This window comes from Aedes albopictus, chromosome 1 (assembly GCF_035046485.1).
Source record: "Aedes albopictus strain Foshan chromosome 1, AalbF5, whole genome shotgun sequence".
Lineage (NCBI taxonomy): Eukaryota > Metazoa > Arthropoda > Insecta > Diptera > Culicidae > Aedes > Aedes albopictus.
The window spans coordinates 31,005,870-31,026,285 of NC_085136.1; the positions used below are offsets into that span (position 1 = coordinate 31,005,870).

General features: G+C 37.7%; 2 protein-coding genes across 5 annotated transcripts in view; one reads left to right on the forward strand and one right to left on the reverse strand.

Moving 5' to 3' along the window:
- The window catches only part of LOC109428467 (uncharacterized), a 569,383-nt gene that overhangs the window by 212,776 nt on the left and 336,191 nt on the right, over positions 1–20,416 (forward strand). The gene's annotated exons all lie outside the window — the stretch shown is intronic.
- On the reverse strand, positions 11,197–12,356 carry LOC134288214 (uncharacterized). The gene is made up of 2 exons (XM_062852312.1): positions 11,865–12,356; positions 11,197–11,781 (listed from the first exon to the last, which is right to left on the reverse strand). The coding sequence occupies exons 1-2, from the start codon at positions 12,354–12,356 to the stop codon at positions 11,197–11,199; spliced, it is 1,077 nt and encodes a 358-aa protein (XP_062708296.1).

The window sequence follows — 20,416 nt, forward strand, 5'->3', positions numbered from 1 at the left end:
TGTTTGAAGAACTTCTGAGACGAATACCGTGAGAACTTTCTAGAGGAATCCCTGAGGAATATCTGAGAGAATTTCCGGAGGAACTCCAGAATGGAACCTCTCGAAGAGCTCTAACAAAAATTTCAGAATATTGTTTTCCTGCGAACAAAAAAACCTAAATTTCGGGATGAATACTCGGAGAAATCTCTAGAGGATTTCCTACAAGCATCTCTCGAGGAATTACTGGTAAAGTAACTGGAATAACTTTTTTAAGGAATGGCTGGGTGAAAGCTGGAGAAAAAGAAGGAATATCGGCAACAGTCTCTGGATAAATATTCAGATGAATTGTATCCGAGAAATCCGGAAATTTCCAAGGATTTTTTGCTGAAATCGTAAAAAGTGTACTCTCAATAATTCCAGAATTCTTTGAGAAATTATTGGAGAAAATGCTTAAATCTATGAAATTTGATTTGGTAAAACGGAATATTTTGCATGAGTCGTTAATTTAGATGTTAATTGACCAATTTACCTTTTGATTGCTTAAAAAAATATTTCCATGCCTAATGGCTTGCAGTCGTAAAAGCCCAAAATCGCATATTTTGCCCTATAAATTGAGGTGTAGCTCAAAATTGTGACGTGCTGGAGCAAATCTGAGCCGGATTCGGATTCAGCGGCCCAAAATCTGTCAGAGACACATAAGTTTGCTTTTGAGACAAAAAAAAATGTTGCGCTGTGTTATCATTTAGGTTGAATTAAGAGCCAACATAACAAAAATGATAAGAAATTATGTTATCATTGAGATCAAGTTGATAACTCATTGTTTTATACAATATTTTGTTCAACATTGCATTTAGTTAGCAACATGAAAAAATACAGCCGATTAACTGGTTTTGTTATAAATTAGTTATCATTCAGAGCTATTGTATCGACGAAAATAGTGAAAATCTACTTTACCGACATCATCATCAATTGAATAAAGTTTCTTATAATTCACAACCCTTGTATTAAACTATTGCGTCCAGCGGGTCTCGAACCCTGATCGAGTGATTGCCAGTCGAAGCCGATAGCCCCTGTACCAACGGGACTCATTGAGAGTGAGAGTAATTGAAAGCTACGCTTTCATACTACAGTCGCATTGAAGGTGGAATGCGGTTTATCAGACTCCCAGTTTTGGGAAAGCTTTGAAATATGCGGCTGAAAACTGATAACATGTTTTGTTATGATTTAGTATTTTAGTGTTATCGCGGTAGATCAAAATTGTCGATAACTAAATTTGTTATCATCTGGTTATGATGGGATGTTATCGGATCCCAGGTAACCAATAAGCATTCAAATAAGCGGTACATCAGTTTTATATTTGCATTTATTATGCTTGCTGCCCTAGCATAGCAGTTCGACAGCTTATCCGCCTTAAAGGAGCATACAACATGCTATTCAAACACCATTAGCTGTTATGTCGCATTTCAAATGCAGAATCTGTTTCACCTTTTGAGCATCTCGAATGCCATTTTATCGCCACAAAACTGCTGAAATAATATTGTGTTGCTGCTAAGTTTGAAGAACTACTTCGTTTATTTACAATTTCTATCTTATAGTCACGGTCTGCCAGACGTAATCAACATAATCGATGTCTGATGGGGTTACTTTAGCAATACTATACTCATGCCAATCAATCCTGACATCGGCAAACATAAGATTTCATTAGTTTACTGCATCTATGCACGCCCTCTCCCTAGTTCAACCTCGCCCAAAGCAAGATAATGCAACCTTGTAGGGATTGTAACTCAAACACAACAAACTTGAAATAGAACAAAAAATCAGCGCACTTTATTTACAGTTCCATTTTCAGCTTATCCTGTAGCGCGCAGCAGCTCCTTAAGGCTCAAGCATCCGTCATCATTTTTCGGAAAATAAAAAGCAGTTTTCTCGCTGTAAATCATAACATCGACCATGCAAATATATTCACTGCATTCTACTCCTCGTGTATAGTACAGTGAATATATTTTCATAGCATAGACTTTTATTTTGAACGAAAAAACTGCTTTCAAATGTTTGATGATGACGGTGATTTCAATGACGAATTGTTGAACGTTAACGCATATTCAATCGGCGGGTCTTGAGATCGAATCGCAGTCAGAGTAGAAAATAGTTATTTATGTGACGAGTTGCAAAAAGTTGATTTTTTCAGCACGAGTCGTATATTTATCCAACGAGGCTTGCCGAGTTGGATAAATACGAAGAGTGCTGAAAAAATCGAGTTTTGCAACGAGTTCCATACAAAATTTTATGCAATGATTTTTTCATAATGCAACTCATTTGAGTTGCATAATGTTCATAATGCAACTCAAATGAGTTGCATTATGAAAATTATGCAACTATTTTGCATTATGCAACTCATTTCAGTTGCATTATGATCCGGTACGGAAAAGTTGGTCATTATGATACTGAAATGAGTAGTATAAAATAGAAATTATGACACTGAATTGCATAAAACAAATTAGACACACCAACCAAAACATATGCAGCAAATAATGAGATGGTAAAATGACAGAGTGAGTGGAGAAGGGAAGTGAGAGGGGCAAATTTTCTATTTTGGTTTGTTTCGTATGATGCGTTACATTGAAGGCGTTACTATTTTGACAGTAGTTCGTGAAGTTCCTGAAAGTCTAGCATTTAAACAGCCGTATATTGGGCCAAAACCAGCATTTAAGTAGCATTTATGGCGCATATACGGCTGAGTTGCATTAAATGATCAGCTGTAAAGGCGCATATAGTGCAGAAATAATGCTGAATAAAGTGCTTATTGGTTACCTGGGATAGTTTATTATCAAAGTGATATCACTTTGTTATCCACCGGGTATAGGGCACTGCACTGTTTTGTTTTTGTATGGGATTTTGACGTTTCTTGGCCTTGCTGTTTACAAAATTTCTGTAAGAGTGAAAGAGAAGGAGAGAATTTCGTGCAGTGCCCTATAGTATTCCGGTACAGAATTTCGGTTAAAGATAGAACACTCCGTCTGGCTTACTTCGATGGAAAGATCATGAGTATGTATTTGACGAGAAAGGTACAATCCACCACTAGTTGGATTAATCTAGGTTTTTTTTTTGACGAAAAACGCCCGGATTTGTCAAAATAAAAACAAACAAGCATTAATTTACTAGTGCTTTCTGTTCACAATGTGAGCTGTAAACTGCAAAGCACAGTTTTAGTACATTCCGTGCATGTCGTTCTTGCCGTTTTGCCGTACATATTGTGTTTGGACCATTATTCATTTGGATTTGCTTTGCAATTTTTACCAGTTTGAATCAATCACGGAGGAGCAAGCATACCATAGACATGTAGTACAGTTAGTCTAAGCTGAGCTAAAATAAGCTTATCTTTCTTAATGTAACATCGTAATTTTATGACCATTCAAGTGAAAGTTTCTTCACTAGAGAAAAACGCTCGTTTTCTTGCGTAAAAAGTCACAACAGCAAATCGCTACACGCACTGACTGGCAGAGTCCGCACTGGTTTCCTCCAGGTCCAGTCTGTCAATCTAATTAATGTCGCTTTCTAGTGTTTTATGCCCGAGCAGTGCCGGGTCTTATCTAGTATTAAAGATACCCTGCCTAGCTTGTGCTAGGGAGAGATGGCGCACAAATAGTGCGCCTGTTACCAGTTAGTTAATTAGTCAGTCATTGCTTGCTGGCTGCAGACGGAGTCACCTAACCACGCGGAATCACAAATCTATTAAATTAAATTACTCCGGTCCATGTGTTTTCACATCTTGGGTAGTTAGTTATGTATCGCGTCGCGACCAACAAACAGGCATCGCGCGGCGCAGGTAATCACACCGGCTGACTCGGAGCAAAGAAATTCACTCCTCATTAGCGATGATGACGCTGACGAGGACGACCAAGAGCAAAAAAGGTAATCTCGCGCCGGGCTCAGAAATGAGGAAGTGCCATTTCTTGTCCCCGCATTGGTCGTTACTCGAAGATGTGTTTCACTTTTTATCGATTCGATTGGCTGTGAACGACGACCACGACGGAGCCGGATTGTAAACGAACGTGATACAGTGATAAGCTGTCCAGTCCACTCGACTGCAACTGGACCGAATGGCTGACTGACTGACTGATAACGGCTGCACTCTGGGTCTTCGGCCCAGACTGCGAAAGTAGGTTACGCCGCTTCCGAAGGCAACACTTTCGTTTGCCGGTAATCTCGCTCTAATCGGATTACCTTTTGAAAACTGTGGAAACTTTAATTGCACCCAAAACATTCCCGGCGCGGTTCGGAATGCCTGAATGTACTGTCTTCCCCTGTTGCAGTTGCAACCCAACCAGCAACGACCGAAATTACGAACACGTGTGCTCCGACGAAACGTGCGTAAGATCGTCACTGTTTGATTATACCGAACAGCCCGAAAAAACACAAGCAACGCCCAAAATGGGAATAGGTAGATGGCACGGGGCGGGGCGAGGAGAATTCGGGAGCGAGGCGCAACAAAAAAAAACACGAAACTCAATTTGTTCGGTTTGTAAACAGTAATAAAACAAGTTACGAGAGAGATTTTCAGGAGGACCAAAACATACACACACCGCGCTCTGGTCACGATCCCGACCGAAGAACACACAAAAGTTGCATCCGCCTGCAGCAGCAGCGGTAGCAGCAACTGCCACAGTTTAGTCTTAGTCCGGTGAGCTGCATCAAGTCGTAAAATTGGACGCCGAATTTTATGGACTTTTCCTTGGGCACGGGGCGAGGGGAGCTAGAGTTGAGGAAACAGCTCGGTTGTAGGTGGTGAACGAGAAAGCCTTGGGATATCGGAGGAGCAGAGGACCAACAAACAACAGAGGACCATCTTCGAACCGACCGACGACGACGACCCATGGCCGAATGTCTTTGAAGTGGTCCAATTAGTAAACTGGTTGATTCGTACAAGCTAACCGGTGACGCGGTTGGGTTTTTGGTTACGTCAATTGTGAAATTTCTTTGTTCGTTTTTCAATTTGACTGAACATATGGTTTGTTCAGTAAAATTATTTTTGGGAAGCATTCGACTTGCTTGGTTTCCTGAGTAATTTTCAGCGGAATTCCATAGGAATTACCAACGAAATTCCAGAGGAATTACCAACGAAATTCCAGAGGAATTACCAACGAAATTCCAGAGGAATTTCCAACGAAATTCCAGAGGAATTTCCAACAAAATTCCAGAGGAATTTCCAACGAAATTCCAGAAGAATTTCCAACAAAATTCCAGAAGAATTCCCAACGAAATTCCAGAAGAATTTCCAACGAAATTCCAGAAGAATTTCCAACAAAATTCCAGAGGAATTCCAACGAAATTCCAGAGAAATCCAAATCCAATCCAGAGGAATTTCCAACGAAATTCCAGAGGAATTTCCAACGAAATTCCAGCGGAATTTTCAACGAAATTCCGGATGAATTTTCAACGAAATTCCAGAGGAATTTTCAATGAAATCCCATAGGAATTACCAACGAAATTCCAGAGGAATTTCCAACGAAATTCCAGAGGAATTTCCAACGAAATTCCAGAGGAATTTCCAACGAAATTCCAGAGGAATTTCCAACGAAATTCCAGAGGAATTTCCAACGAAATTCATCTGGAATTTCCTACGAAATTCCAGAGGAATTTACAACAAAATTCCAGAAGAACTTCCAACGAAATTCTAGAAGAATTTCCAACGAAATTCCAGAGGAATTCCAACGAAGTTCCATAGGAATCCAACGAAATTCCAGAGGAATTTCCAACGAAATTCCAGAGGAATTTCCAACGAAATTCCAGAGGAATTTCCAACGAAATTCCGGAGGAATTTCCAACGAAATTCCAGAGGAATTTCCAACGAAATTCCAGAAAAATTTCCAACGAAATTCCAGAGGAATTTCCAACGAAATTCCAGAGGAATTTCCAGCGAAATTCCAGAGTAATTTCCAGCGAAATTCCAGAGTAATTTCCAGCGAAATTCCAGAGTAATTTCCAACGAAATTCCAGAGGAATTTCCAGCGAAATTCCAGAGGAATTTCCAGCGAAATTCCAGAGGAATTTCCAGCGAAATTCCAGAGGAATTTCCAGCGAAATTCCAGAGGAATTTCCAGCGAAATTCCAGGGGAATTTCCAGCGAAATTCCAGAGGAATTTCCGGCGAAATTCCAGAGGAATTTCCAACGAAATTCCAGAGGAATTTCCAGCGAAATTCCAGAGGAATTTCCAGCGAAATTCCAGAGGAATTTCCAGCGAAATTCCAGAGGAATTTCCGGCGAAATTCCAGAGGAATTTGCAACGAAATTCCAGAGGAATATCCAACGAAATTCCAGTGAAATTTACAACGAAATTCCAGTGAAATATACAACGAAATTCCAGAGGAATTTCCAACGAAATTCCAGAGGCTTCCTCTGGCTTCCAGAGGAATTTCCAACGAAATTCCAGAGGAATTTCCAACGAAATTCCAGAGGAATTTCCAACGAAATTCCAGAGGAATTTCCAACGAAATTCCAGAGGAATTTCCAACGAAATTCCAGAGGAATTTCCAACGAAATTCCAGAGGAATTTCCAACGAAATTCCAGAGGAATTTCCAACGAAATTCCAGAGAAATTTCCAACGAAATTCCAGAGGAATTTCCAACGAAATTCCAGAGGAATTTCCAACGAAATTCCAGAGGAATTTCCAACGAAATTCCAGAGGAATTTCCAACGAAATTCCAGAGGAATTTCCAACGAAATTCCAGAGGAATTTCCAGCGAAATACCAGAGGAATTTCCAACGAAATTCCAGAGGAATTTCTAACGAAATTCCAGAGGAATTTCTAACGAAATTCCAGAGGAATTTCCAACGAAATTCCAGAGGAATTTCCAACGAAATTCCTGAGGAATTTCCAACGAAATTCCTGAGGAATTTCCAACGAAATTCCTGAGGAATTTCCAACGAAATTCCTGAGGAATTTCCAACGAAATTCCTGAGGAATTTCCAACGAAATTCCTGAGGAATTTCCAACGAAATTCCAGAGGAATTTCCAACGAAATTCCAGAGGAATTTCCAACGAAATTCCAGAGGAATTTCCAACGAAATTCCAGAGGAATTTCCAACGAAATTCCAGAGGAATTTCCAACGAAATTCCAGAGGAATTTCCAACGAAATTCCAGAGGAATTTCCAACGAAATTCCAGAGGAATTTCCAACGAAATTCCAGAGGAATTTCCAACGAAATTCCAGAGGAATTTCCAAAGAAATTTCAGAGGAATTTCCAGCGATATACCAGAGGAATTTCCAGCGATATACCAGAGGAATTTCCAGCGAAATTCCAGAGGAATTTCCAGCGAAATTCCAGAGGAATTTCCAGCGAAATTCCAGAGGAATTTCCAGCGAAATTCCACAGGAATTTCCAGAAGAATTTCCAGTGAAATTCCAGAGCAATTTGCAGCGAAATTCCAGAGGAATTTCCAGCGAAATTCCAGAGGAATTTCCTGCGAATTTCCAGAGGAATTTCCAGCGAATTTCCAGAGGAATTTCCAGCGAATTTCCAGAGGAATTTCCAGCGAAATTCCAGAGGAATTTCCAGTGAAATTCCAGAGGAATTTCCAACGAAATTCCAGCGGAATTTTCAACGAAATTCCGGATGAATTTTCAACGAAATTCCAGAGGAATTTTCAATGAAATCCCATAGGAATTACCAACGAAATTCCAGAGGAATTTCCAACGAAATTCCAGAGGAATTTCCAACAAAATTCCAGAGGAATTTCCAACGAAATTCCAGAGGAATTTCCAACGAAATTCCAGAGGAATTTCCAACGAAATTCCAGAGGAATTTCCAACGAAATTCCAGAGGAATTTCCAACGAAATTCCAGAGGAATTTCCAACGAAATACCAGAGGAACTTCCAACGAAATTCCTCTGGAATTTCCTACGAAATTCCAGAGGAATTTACAACAAAATTCCAGAAGAACTTCCAACGAAATTCTAGAAGAATTTCCAACGAAATTCCAGAGGAATTCCAACGAAGTTCCATAGGAATCCAACGAAATTCCTGAGGAATTTCCAACGAAATTCCTGAGGAATTTCCAACGAAATTCCTGAGGAATTTCCAACGAAATTCCAGAGGAATTTCCAACGAAATTCCAGAGGAATTTCCAAAGAAATTCCAGAGGAATTTCCAACGAAATTCCAGAGGAATTTCCAACGAAATTCCAGAGGAATTTCCAACGAAATTCCAGAGGAATTTCCAACGAAATTCCAGAGGAATTTCCAACGAAATTCCAGAGGAATTTCCAACGAAATTCCAGAGGAATTTCCAAAGAAATTTCAGAGGAATTTCCAGCGATATACCAGAGGAATTTCCAGCGAAATTCCAGAGGAATTTCCAGCGAAATTCCAGAGGAATTTCCAGCGAAATTCCAGAGGAATTTCCAGCGAAATTCCACAGGAATTTCCAGAAGAATTTCCAGTGAAATTCCAGAGAAATTTGCAGCGAAATTCCAGAGGAATTTCCAGCGAAATTCCAGAGGAATTTCCAGCGAAATTCCAGAGGAATTTCCAGCGAATTTCCAGAGGAATTTCCAGCGAATTTCCAGAGGAATTTCCAGCGAATTTCCAGAGGAATTTCCAGCGAAATTCCAGAGGAATTTCCAGTGAAATTCCAGAGGAATTTCCAACGAAATTCCAGCGGAATTTTCAACGAAATTCCGGATGAATTTTCAACGAAATTCCAGAGGAATTTTCAATGAAATCCCATAGGAATTACCAACGAAATTCCAGAGGAATTTCCAACGAAATTCCAGAGGAATTTCCAACGAAATTCCAGAGGAATTTCCAACGAAATTCCAGAGGAATTTCCAACGAAATACCAGAGGAACTTCCAACGAAATTCCTCTGGAATTTCCTACGAAATTCCAGAGGAATTTACAACAAAATTCCAGAAGAACTTCCAACGAAATTCTAGAAGAATTTCCAACGAAATTCCAGAGGAATTCCAACGAAGTTCCATAGGAATCCAACGAAATTCCAGAGGAATTTCCAACGAAATTCCAGAGGAATTTCCAACGAAATTCCAGAGGAATTTCCAACGAAATTCCAGAGGAATTTCCAATGAAATTCCAGAGGAATTTCCAGTGAAATACCAGAGGAATTTCCAACGAAATTCCTCTGGCATTTCCAACAAAATTCTAGAGGAATTTCCATCGAAATTCCAGGAGAATTTCCAACAAAATTCCAGAAGAAATTCCAACAAAATTCCAGAAGAACTTCCAACGAAATTCCAGAAGAATTTCCAACGAAATTCCAGAGGAATCCAACGAAATTCCAGAGGAATTTCCAACGAAATCCCAAAGGAATTTCCAACGAAATTCCAGAGGAATTTCCAACGAAATTCCAGAAGAATTTCCAACGAAATTCCAGAGGAATTTCCAACGAAATTCCAGAGGAATTTCCAACGAAATTCCAGAGGATTTTCCAATGAAATTCCAGAGGAATTTCCAACGTTATTCCAGAGGAAGTTTCAACGAAATTCCATAGGAATTACCAACGAAATTCCAGAGGAATTTCCAATGAAATTCCAGGGGAATTACCGACGAAATTCCAGAGGAATTTTCAACGAAATTCCAGATGAATTTTCAACGAAATTCTTGAGGAATTTTCAACGAAATTCCATAGGAATTACCAACGAAATTCCAGAGGATTTTCCAATGAAATTCCAGAGGAATTTCCAACGTTATTCCAGAGGAAGTTTCAACGAAATTCCATAGGAATTACCAACGAAATTCCAGAGGAATTTCCAATGAAATTCCAGGGGAATTACCGACGAAATTCCAGAGGAATTTTCAACGAAATTCCAGAGGAATTTCCATCGAAATTTCAGAGGAATATCCAACTAAATTCCAGTGAAATTTACAACGAGATTTCCAAAACATTTGTAACGAAATTCCAGTGAAATTTTCAACGAAATTCCAGAGAAAATTCCAACGGAATTCCAAAGGAATTTCCAACGAAATTCCAATCATTTAACACGTAAAGGAATGACATCAATAATAAAATCTCTATTTTTGGCCTAAGTTAGCAAGCATATAACTTTTTCCATGAGCGTCAGATCACTTAACGGTCTTCGGCAAAGTTTTTCAGCATATCCTAGACTTCTCTTCAACGTAATTAGTTATAAATAATTTCAACTTATGACTAAAATACAAAAAAAAAACGTTTTCCCATACTAACATCCATACAAATTTCAATCGCAATGCGGAATACGGGGACGCAACCAATCGTTTCCAAATATTTCACATTTGTTTTGGACGCTAATATATATTGAAAAAGCTTTTTTCCGGCTTGATGCGATCAAAGTTTAATTTTCCCAATACAACGTTGACCCACTCTAATGTCCACGCTAGAAAGCCCAAGCTTTAACGTCATTATTTGTTCTCTGAAATGACAAAAATGAAGTTATCTCGTCCCGGATTGTATTGAATAATTTATTGTATGAGAGAACACAAATCATAAAAGTACAATGGATTTTCAAGTTATTGAATAATTGGAATGATCTCACCAAAACGAGCTCGAACTTCACTGCACGTTTCTTCCGTCACTTTGCATTGTTTTGGTAGCAGAAACAGTACAACTACAAGCAGTCTGTAGTTTGGAACACCTGGGCTTTACTGGCCATTTGCATACAACTTAACTGTGCTTCTAATATTGATTCCATTTCTCGTGGTTTGGTAAAGAATAAATTTCTGAATTGCATTGAAATCTATTTAAAAACTTTACTTCTCATCGGCAAGACCAGTTCCAACTTGCCCCGGCGTATCTTACATCTATGTCATGTGAACTTCATTTTAGTCATGTAAACTTTCAGTCAGATATATCATGTACATTTGTGTCATATGTAACTTGTGTAGAATCTCACCATCATTTGTTGCAGAAATTCACAGGTTTTTTTTCGATCTGTGCTGCCCTAGATCAACTTAAATCTTCTTTAGGAAATGTTCTCACCTCATATTCGGTGCGAATTCTCTGCAGAATTTTGTTCCAACGAGATACATGCTGACTGTGATTCGAGGCGAAAACTAACTGGTATTGAAGACAAATCCGAATTCCGAACCCACATTCGAGGCGAATCTCGACTGGAATTCGATACTATGGGGATTCAAGAAAAATAGTAACTTGGATGTGAGACAAATTGTAACTCGTATTCCAGGCAAACCCTGTCATAGTTTAAGATGAATTTTAATTCGAATTTAAGACGCCATCTTGTCACTGAACCCCATCTTGTCATTGAACGCCATCTTGTCACTGAAAGCCATGTTGTTACTGAACGCCATATTATCACTGAACGTCATCTTGTCTTTGAACGCCGTCTTGTCAGTGAACGTCATCTTGCCACTGACCGTAATCTTGTCAGTAAACGCCATCTTGTTACTGAAAGCCATCTTGTCAGTAAACGCCATCTTGTTACTGAACGTTGTCTTGTCACTGAACCTCATATTGTCACTGAACGCCATCTTGTCACTGAAAATCATTTTATCAGTAAGCGCCATATTGTCTTTCAACGCCATCTTGTCTTTCAACGTCATCTTGTTACTCAACGCCATCTTGTCACTGAATGTCATAAAGTCACTGGACGTCATTTTGTCACCAATCGCCTTCTTGTCACTGAACGTCATCTTGTCACTAAACGCCAACTTGTCACTGAACGCCATCTTGTCGCTGAACTTCATTTGGTCACTAGAAGCCATCTTGTCAGTAAACGCCATCTTGTTACTGAACGTTGTCTTGTCACTGAACGTCATATTGTCACTGAACGCCATCTTGTCACTGAAAGCCTGTCACTGAAAGTAATTTTGTCAGTAAACGCCATCTTGTCTTTGAACGCCATATTGTCACTGAATTTCATCTTGCCACTGACCGTAATCTTGTAACTGGACGTCATTTTGTCACTGAACGCCATCTTGTCACTGAAAGCCATGTTATCACTGAACGCCATCTTGTCACTGAACGTCATATTATCAATGAACGTCATCTTATCTTTGAACGCTATCTTGTCACTGAACAACATTTTGTCACTGAACGTCATCTTGCCACTGACCGGTATCTTGTTACTAAACGCCATCTTGTCACTGAACGCCCTTTTGTCACTGAAAGCCATCTTGTCAGTAAACGCCATTTTGTTACTGAACGTTGTCTTGTCACTGAACGCCTTCTTCTCACTGAAAGTCATTTTGTCAGTAAACGCCATCTTGTCTTTGAACACCATCTTGTCACTGAATGTCATCTTGCCACTGACCGTTGTCTTGCCACTTATCGTCAGTATGTCGCTGAATGCCATCTTGTCACTGATCGTCATCTTGTCACTGAAAGCCATTTTGTCAGTAAACGCCATCTTGTCACTGAACGTCATCTTGCCACTGACCGTTATCTTGTCACTAAACTTGTCACTGAATTTTGTCACTAAAAGCCATCTTGTCAGTAAACGCCATCTTGTTACTGAACGTTGTCTTGTCTTTGAACGCTATCTTGTCACTGAATGTCATCTTGCCACTGACCGTAATCTTGTCACTGAACGCCATTTTGTTAGTAAACGCCATCTTGTCACTGAATGCCATCATGTCACTGAACGTCATCTTGTCGCGGATCGTCATATTGTCGGCTTTTCGACGATCCGTCCAATCCCAAAAGATCCTCAACTCTTCAAGATCCTCGTGAATGTTCTTAACATCTTCGCCATCGGATCGTTAAAACAAACAATGTTCGGTGAAACCTGGCCGACAGTAATGTGCAAGGTAGTGACCGTTGCCGGAGAGGTCGCTGAGTAGCGCAGATGTTCAGCATCGAGAGAAGCTTAGGCCAATCATTCCTTACAAACATCGCTTGTGGAATTTTACGCCTTTTCAAGCAATTGGCAACGAGTAGCATATCCAGCAATGTATCCAGAGAAGTATTCAAGAGAGGAGTTCTAACAATATCTAGAAAGATAAAAAGAGCGTAACTTGAATTCGTGACGAATCCAAACTTGGATTCAAGACGAATCTCAAATCGCATTCTGAATTTAAATCTAGACGTGGATTCAAGACGATTCCTCACTCGGATTTCAAACGAATTCTAACTATGTTGAATTCGAGACGGATTTGACTCAGATTCGAAAAACATATCTGCTTTGGATATTGAAACAATCCCAACTCGGATTCCAGACAGTTACTATTCTAGGACTCAAATTACATACGAATCTTACCTCGGATTTAATACGAATCAGAACCCAGGTTTGAGACGCATCCTGACTTGGATTCGAGATGAATATTAACTCGGTTTTAAGACAAGTATCGAGTCGAATTCGAGACAAACCCTGGATCAGACTCTCAACACGTCTTCAAAGAATGCTAACTCTTATTATTGAAGAATGCTAGCTCAAATTCGAGATAACATCATGAGTTCGGATATGAGACAAATCCTAACATGGATTGAAAAGGAATCCTAACCCAAATTCCAGACGAATCCTTGACTCGGATTAAAGAAATTTCCTAACCACAAATTCGCGGCGAATCCTAAACCAAATTCAAGCGAATCTTGATTCGGATTCATGCCGAATCTTAAATCAGATCTAACTTGAATTCGGTACCACTCCTAATTCGGAATAACGATTAAACCTGACTCTTATGCACAACGAGTTCGGAATTTGTTTCCAGACGAATCAATACTCGGATTTGAGATTGTTCAAATATCACGTATGTACTAATTGTGAGGCGATCGCGACGATCAGATTAGATCAAAGCAATAACAATCCGGTATTGACGGATCAATGACGTACAGCATGACGTTTCCAATAGTGCCCGACTAGTGATCCAATGGGAGCTTGCATGCAAAGTTGTACGTGAAACCCTACAAATGTTCTGGTGACATATTAGTTACTTCTATATGAATTCAGTGTTGCAAGTTATTCTATTAGATTAGTATATTAACACTTAAACTACCGAGGGGGTAAAAACTCCCGCGAACTACCAAGGGTCCAAAAAAAGTCGGAAGTCCAACTTTGACAAGGCATTTCTCGGCTGTTTTTCAACCGATTTCAAAACTTTTTTTTGCAATGGAACCGGACAGGTTTCAAGATCATCGTCCATTCAAAAAAATATAAAATAGATGCGTCTACCCAAAGTTATTAAGCAAAAGGCACTTCCTAGTTTTTTTGAAAGCGCATTTTTTGCGCACATTGATCAATAAAACAAAATTTAAAGCGATGACATATGGTTTTTTCAACTTTAAATCATGCGTACAGTTGGAGTGAACATGTTTGTGCAAAATAATTGATTTTTCAGTACACTGATAATTAAACTTACTCAAAAAACTGTTAAAAAACCCTATTTTTCACATAAAATAAGCAATAAATCAAAATTCAAAGCGATGACATATAGTTTTTTTGGTCTTAAATTGTTCGTAGGATTGTACTCGACATTTTTGATGAACAATTAAAATGTTCTAATTACACTCTTATTTTGTTTTACCCGGAAAACTACGAAAATTCCATACTTTTTACACAAAGTAGTCAACAAAACTAAATTTAAAACGATAACATGTAGTTTTTTAGCCTTGAAATGTTCGTAGCAGTTTGGGGGACATACTTGAAGAATAATAGTGATGTTTTCATTACACTCAAATTTTGATTCACTCAAAAATCAACGAAAATAACACATTTTTCACGCAAAGTGCTTAACAAAAATAATGGCTTACAATGCAAAGTAGTTTTTTACCTTTAAATTATTCGTGAAAGCGTACTGGACGTTTTTGATGAGTAATAGTGACTTTTTCATGACACACTTAATTTATTGGACTCGAAAAGCTACAAAAATATTATAATTTTTATACAAAACAGTCAATAAAACAAAATTTAAAGCTAGGGTATGTGTTCCATCAGTAATCTCACGCTCCCATATTCATCCTATACGAAAACAAGCGGTTACGGATAATAAGGGAACCAATACCCTATAACATGTAGTTGTATGGCCTTAGATTTTCCATTACAATGTATGAACCTGTTTTTGATAAAATGTTAGTGTTTACATTACACGATTGTACGACATTTCCCCGAAAACCAGTTCCCCGAATGAAGTTTCCCCGAAAGTTTTTCCCCCGAATGTACCATTTCTCCGAAAAATGTTTCCCCGAATGTACTGTTTCCCCGAATGTACCGTTTCCCCGAAAAGATTATTGCATATGCTATTTAACATTGACCCAATGCACAACTAGGGGCATCGGGTCTTTAGGACGAAGTACGCTTAATAGCCAAAGTACGTCAGACCGAAGTACGTTAAGCCGAATGGTTTGCGAAGCTGAAGTTCATAGGGTAGAATGGGTCAGTAGGCCGTCTTCTTAATTTTCTTCATAAACGATGTTAATATTTGTTTTCGAAGGTCTAGAAGATGTATGAGTCCCTTGAGTGCTTTACATTCTTCGAATCTAGTTAATTCTATGGATACTGGGATATACTTCCATGATTTAACAATATTCTTTTATCCTTTTCCCTTTTCTCACATAGATGATTTCTTGATGTTGATGATATACTGTTACTGAAGAACTGATGATCAACCCAAGTAACATGTTGATAGGCAATTAGTCTTGTAGAGGTTTTGAAAACCACAATAAATCTTTCTATCTATTATTTTGGTTTTATTATGGTTCTAAGAACTTCTTCTAGTGTATTTGACTAAACAATGTTACTTGGGAAGTGAACCCTGCCAACATTCCATCTGAAAATTTCGCCTCTTTTTATAACACGTAGTTGTTTTTAGTTGTAATATTGCATAGCTTATTGACGGTAGTAATTTATCAAACCACTGACTGTCCCATGACAGATTACCCTTCTTTGAGAAATCGGCTATTCTTTTGAGTATTGGGTTATACATATTTGATCAAACTATAGGTTTTTTCTTGGCTTTCAACTCAATCGTAATGATGCTCGTCCGGCGTAATGATACTTCCGGCCTAATGGTTGCAGCCTAACGTACTGCGGCCTGACATTCTTCTGCCTAAAGATCCAGCAGCGTCTTTTTGGCTAGATTGATAACCTTTCATTTAATAAAATTTTCCTTCTTTCAAACATAGGCTGTTCATTCAAGAAAAACTGCTCCATCAATCATCAGTAATTTGACTGCTGTTATATTTATATTTATTTTTTTTTGTGACCGACTGTTCTAGTAGGCATCTATAGGCGGTCTAGTAGAAATCTTCATCAAAGATTCTCCCTTCTTTCATCACATACTGTTCTTTCAAAATATTGCCGGCGGTCTAACTACTAGTATGTTCTGTAGAAATGTCAATTCCAAATGCTACTTCGGTCATGATTGATCCATACAAAAATAAAACTGAAGAGTGCTTGGCTTCAAATCTGTTCAAACAAACAAATTGAATTACATTGACTTTTGTTTTAAAGCCTGGTAATACACATTAAAATTGTGCTCATAGACTTCCTTCGCTAGCAAGAATACTTTAAGACTGGATCATGTGTTTTACAATGACAATGAACTTGAGCAGATTACTACCATAATCACGATGACTCGTTTTAAAGGTATTTTGCGTTTAAAAGGCGTTTTCATCGATTGAAAATTCAAAAAATAAATAGAAAGAACAGCCTATGAATGAAAGAAGGGAAAATTATGATGAGCGTGTTCTTAATTGAGTGCCATATCATTTTCAATCAGTACAACAGAAACGAACGACCCATATTTAAAAAAAAGCAAACCTCATTGAAGCATCATGAAGAACATTATATCTCGAAGAATTCATGGTAAGAGGGAATGCACAATATCAATGAGATGTGAAAATTTCCATGATCTTGAAATCTTTCTAAAAAGTACATATTGGCACACTTTGTACTCAAGCTAACTTTCCGCTACTACGTTTCAATGACTACTTCAGACAATGGAATTAATAAAGAAAATGATTATAAACCAGTGCTAAAGATAGTATTATAAATATTTCGGGAAAACGGTACATTCGGGGAAACGGTACATTCGGGGAAACGGTACATTCGGGGAAACGGTACATTCGGGGAAACGGTTCGTTCGGGTAATCGTTTTTCGGGGAAATAACTTTCGGGGAAACTTCATTCGGGGAACTGGTTTTCGGGGAAATGTCGTACAATCCATTACACTTATATTTTGTTTTATAAAAAATGTACGAAAATACCACAAAAAAGCGAATAAGCCAAAATTTAAAGCAATGATATGTAGTTTTTCAACTTTGAATATATCGTAGTAGTTTAGTGGATTCATTTGAACAACCTTAGCGATGTTTTTATTACACTCATATTTTATGTAACTCAAAATACTAGGAAAATACCACATTTTGCACACAAAGTAGTCATCAAATAAAAATTGGAGCCAATGCATTATAGTTTTTTTTTGCCATGGAACTATTTGTAGGAAAGTACTAGACTTGTTCGATAAACAATAGTGATCTTTCAATTACACTCGTTGTTTTCTAAATTTGTTTACAAAAAAATCAAAAACAACTCAAATTAAGAGAACTTACTATGCGCAGCATATAGTCACATGTTGATGTACCGTAAAAAATATATTTTTACACAGATAATTATTTTTGATAGCTAAAAGCACTGAGGTTTTCTCTCAGGTGGAGTACTGACTCAATTTGTTATTTACAATTTTATAAAATTCTTCATGTCTTGATACAATAAATTAACCTAACGCAAAGAGTATCAGCATGATGGGAAAAGCCGTATGAAGCTTTTCCCATCATGCTGATACTCTTTGCGTTGCAATCTGTAATATTTTTTGGGGTTTAATATGTTTGTCAGGGCACTATCTAAGTTTTCCCAGAATGAAAATGTGATTCTCGCTCATATGAAAAAATAATATTGATCACCCAAAACAATTAAAACTGTCCAATCCTTACATTGCTATTATAACTGAGACATCAGTACTTGTTTTAAAATTATTAAATCAGGAAAAATACATGGAATAATATATTAAGGAAATTTGCTGAAAGCTACCCCGTTTTACGGTATTGCATCAAAAACTCTTCTATATACATTTGTTTTTCAGAAATTTCCCAAAAGGTGCATTTATATTTTATGATATCTTCCAAAGATTTTTCCAAAATATTTTGTCGTGGGTTCTTTTTGAAAATATTTCAAAAATATTCCAGAGATTCCTTCAGGGATATGTTCAAAAACATCAAGGATAAATGCGGAATTTATTTAGGGGTTTTATTTCTCGAGGAATACTTTTAGAAAACTTTTGAAATTATTCCGTATATTATTCCTTTGGGTTTTCATCAGAAATTCCTCTAGCGATTGCTTGATAAATTTCTCCAAGGACTCATTTAGAATATTATCATTTTTTCTTATTTTTTTTCCTGGAGCATTTTCGAAGTTTTTTTTTTCTGGCTTTCTCCAGTTCTCTCAAGTTTTCATCCTAGTTTCCATGCAAAGTGTTTTTCTTTTATTTGCTCCCATTAATAGTTCATTCCGTGTTTTTTTCGATATTTTTAGAGATTTCCGATAATTGGCTTCTTTAACGGTGTTGAGATAATTCCATATTCTGAATCTGGATGCCAAACTGAGCCAAAATTCAAATTTTCACGAATTTTGGTGACCGGGAACCTATTTAAAAATCAAGTTTAAGTTTGTTTGAGAGCAATTTGTCGAATCACCCCGCGTCGGATTTTGTACTGAGCGAAGCTGTCAAGCAGTTGCCCGGCTGTCAAAAGGTGATTTGAATAAATCTTTTTGAAATTGATTTTAGGTATCAAAACGAAGTTCTGAAAATCTGAATCATAGAGGCTTAGAAAAATGTGCTCTTTCGTTTAAAGATATAAAAACATAGAATTTTTCTAAATTTTTAAACCCAATTACTCCTGGAATTTCTGCTTAAGAGTTTTCCGATATTTCTCCTGAATTTTTTCACTGGTTTTCATCCGGAGTTTCTCCCGGGATTTCTCTTAGCGATTTTCAAAGTTCTTTCATGAGTTTTCTAAATATTTCCTACCAGAGCTTTCCGAGATTTCCCAGTTCTTCTCAGGATTTCTTCCGAAGTTTCTCTCGCGTTCCTCATTGCAAAATTTCTCGCAAAAATCACGTGGATTCATTCCGACATGTCTCCGGTTATTTACAACGTTGAATTTTGTAGGTTATCTCAGACAGGAGGTTTTCCGAGAAACACTTCTAGAAAAGTACAGTACTGGACGCATTGACCGATTTTCATACAAAATGCTTAAGTTTGGAGCTCTGTATTTTAGCTTCTAGAGCACAAACTCCGAGAGTAATCCCAGGTGAAACTTAAAAAGAACTCTCGCAAGAACCCTTTATAAAATATCCCGGATGTAACTTCTGTAGAAATCCGGGGAGAAACTCCAAAAAAAAAAACATTGAAATTTCTTAAAACTTCGGGAGAAATCCCAGAAGCAATTCCTTCAGAAAACTCGTGAAAAACTTCTATGAAATCCGGGAGGAGCCTCAGTTGAAATCCCAGCAATAGTTTCTGTAAAAACCTTAGAAATCCCGGAAAAATGTCATGGAGAAGTACCAAGAGGAATACCGGAAGAAATCGCGGAAAACCTCAAGAGAAATTCCGAGAGAAACTCTAAGAGAAATTCTACGACAACATCTGATGTATATTCCCGGAGAAAAGAGAATAAATTCCACGAAAATTTGTTGCTGGAGGAAAAATCCAACGAGAGACTCTGAGAGAAAATATGGGGAAACCTCTGAAAGAAAATCTATAGGATTCTCATAAAAACCTTCAGGAGACAATATTTGGATTTCAGAAATCCTGCAATATTCTCCAGGAATTTTTCCGGAAAGAACTATTTGAATCTAGGGTAAAAACGTCGATAGGAATACGAAAGAATCTCCGAGAGGAATTTGAAAAGGAATCCCAAGAAACAGGAATGAAGGAAACTGTAAATCTCTCTAATAAAGACACATAACTTAACCTTAACTTTGGAAACCAGTTAAGTTCGTAACTTTTTTTTCGTTTTTACGGGATTTCCGTTTATGTTTTGGTGATTGCTACTGCATGTTCAGGAGACGCAAATGGACTCAAATAAAAACAAATAAAAATAATCCCTGATGAATTTTTGGTTTGCCTTGTATTTTTTTTTCAGGTAGTAGATAACCTGAAACTGGTACAAAAAAGTAAGTAATAGAAATCTGCATGTGTTTGTTTTGATTTTTTTTTGTTATTGGCTATTTTGTGTGAAAAATATGGCACATTCGTGATTTTTGTGTAAAACAAAACGTGGATGTGATGTGAACTTCAAAATTTTATCAAATATATGTCTAGTACATTCCAACGGAAAACTAACAACTACATGTCATTGCTTTAAATTTTGTTTTATTGACTATTTTGTAAGAAAATTATGGTATTTTAAAAAACTTGTATGGTAAAATGAAATAAGAGTGTCATGAAGGCGGTATTGTTGTTCAACGTTCATCATTTCACGAAAAAATTC

Coding starts and splice junctions, on each gene's coding strand:
- LOC134288214 (XM_062852312.1), bottom strand. CDS start 12,356: ATGACGTTCAGTGACAAGATGGCGTTTACTGACAAAATGGCTTTCAGT. Junction 11,782..11,864: donor CGTCCAGTTACAAGATTACG/GTCAGTGGCAAG, acceptor TTTCAGTGACAG/GCTTTCAGTGACAAGATGGC.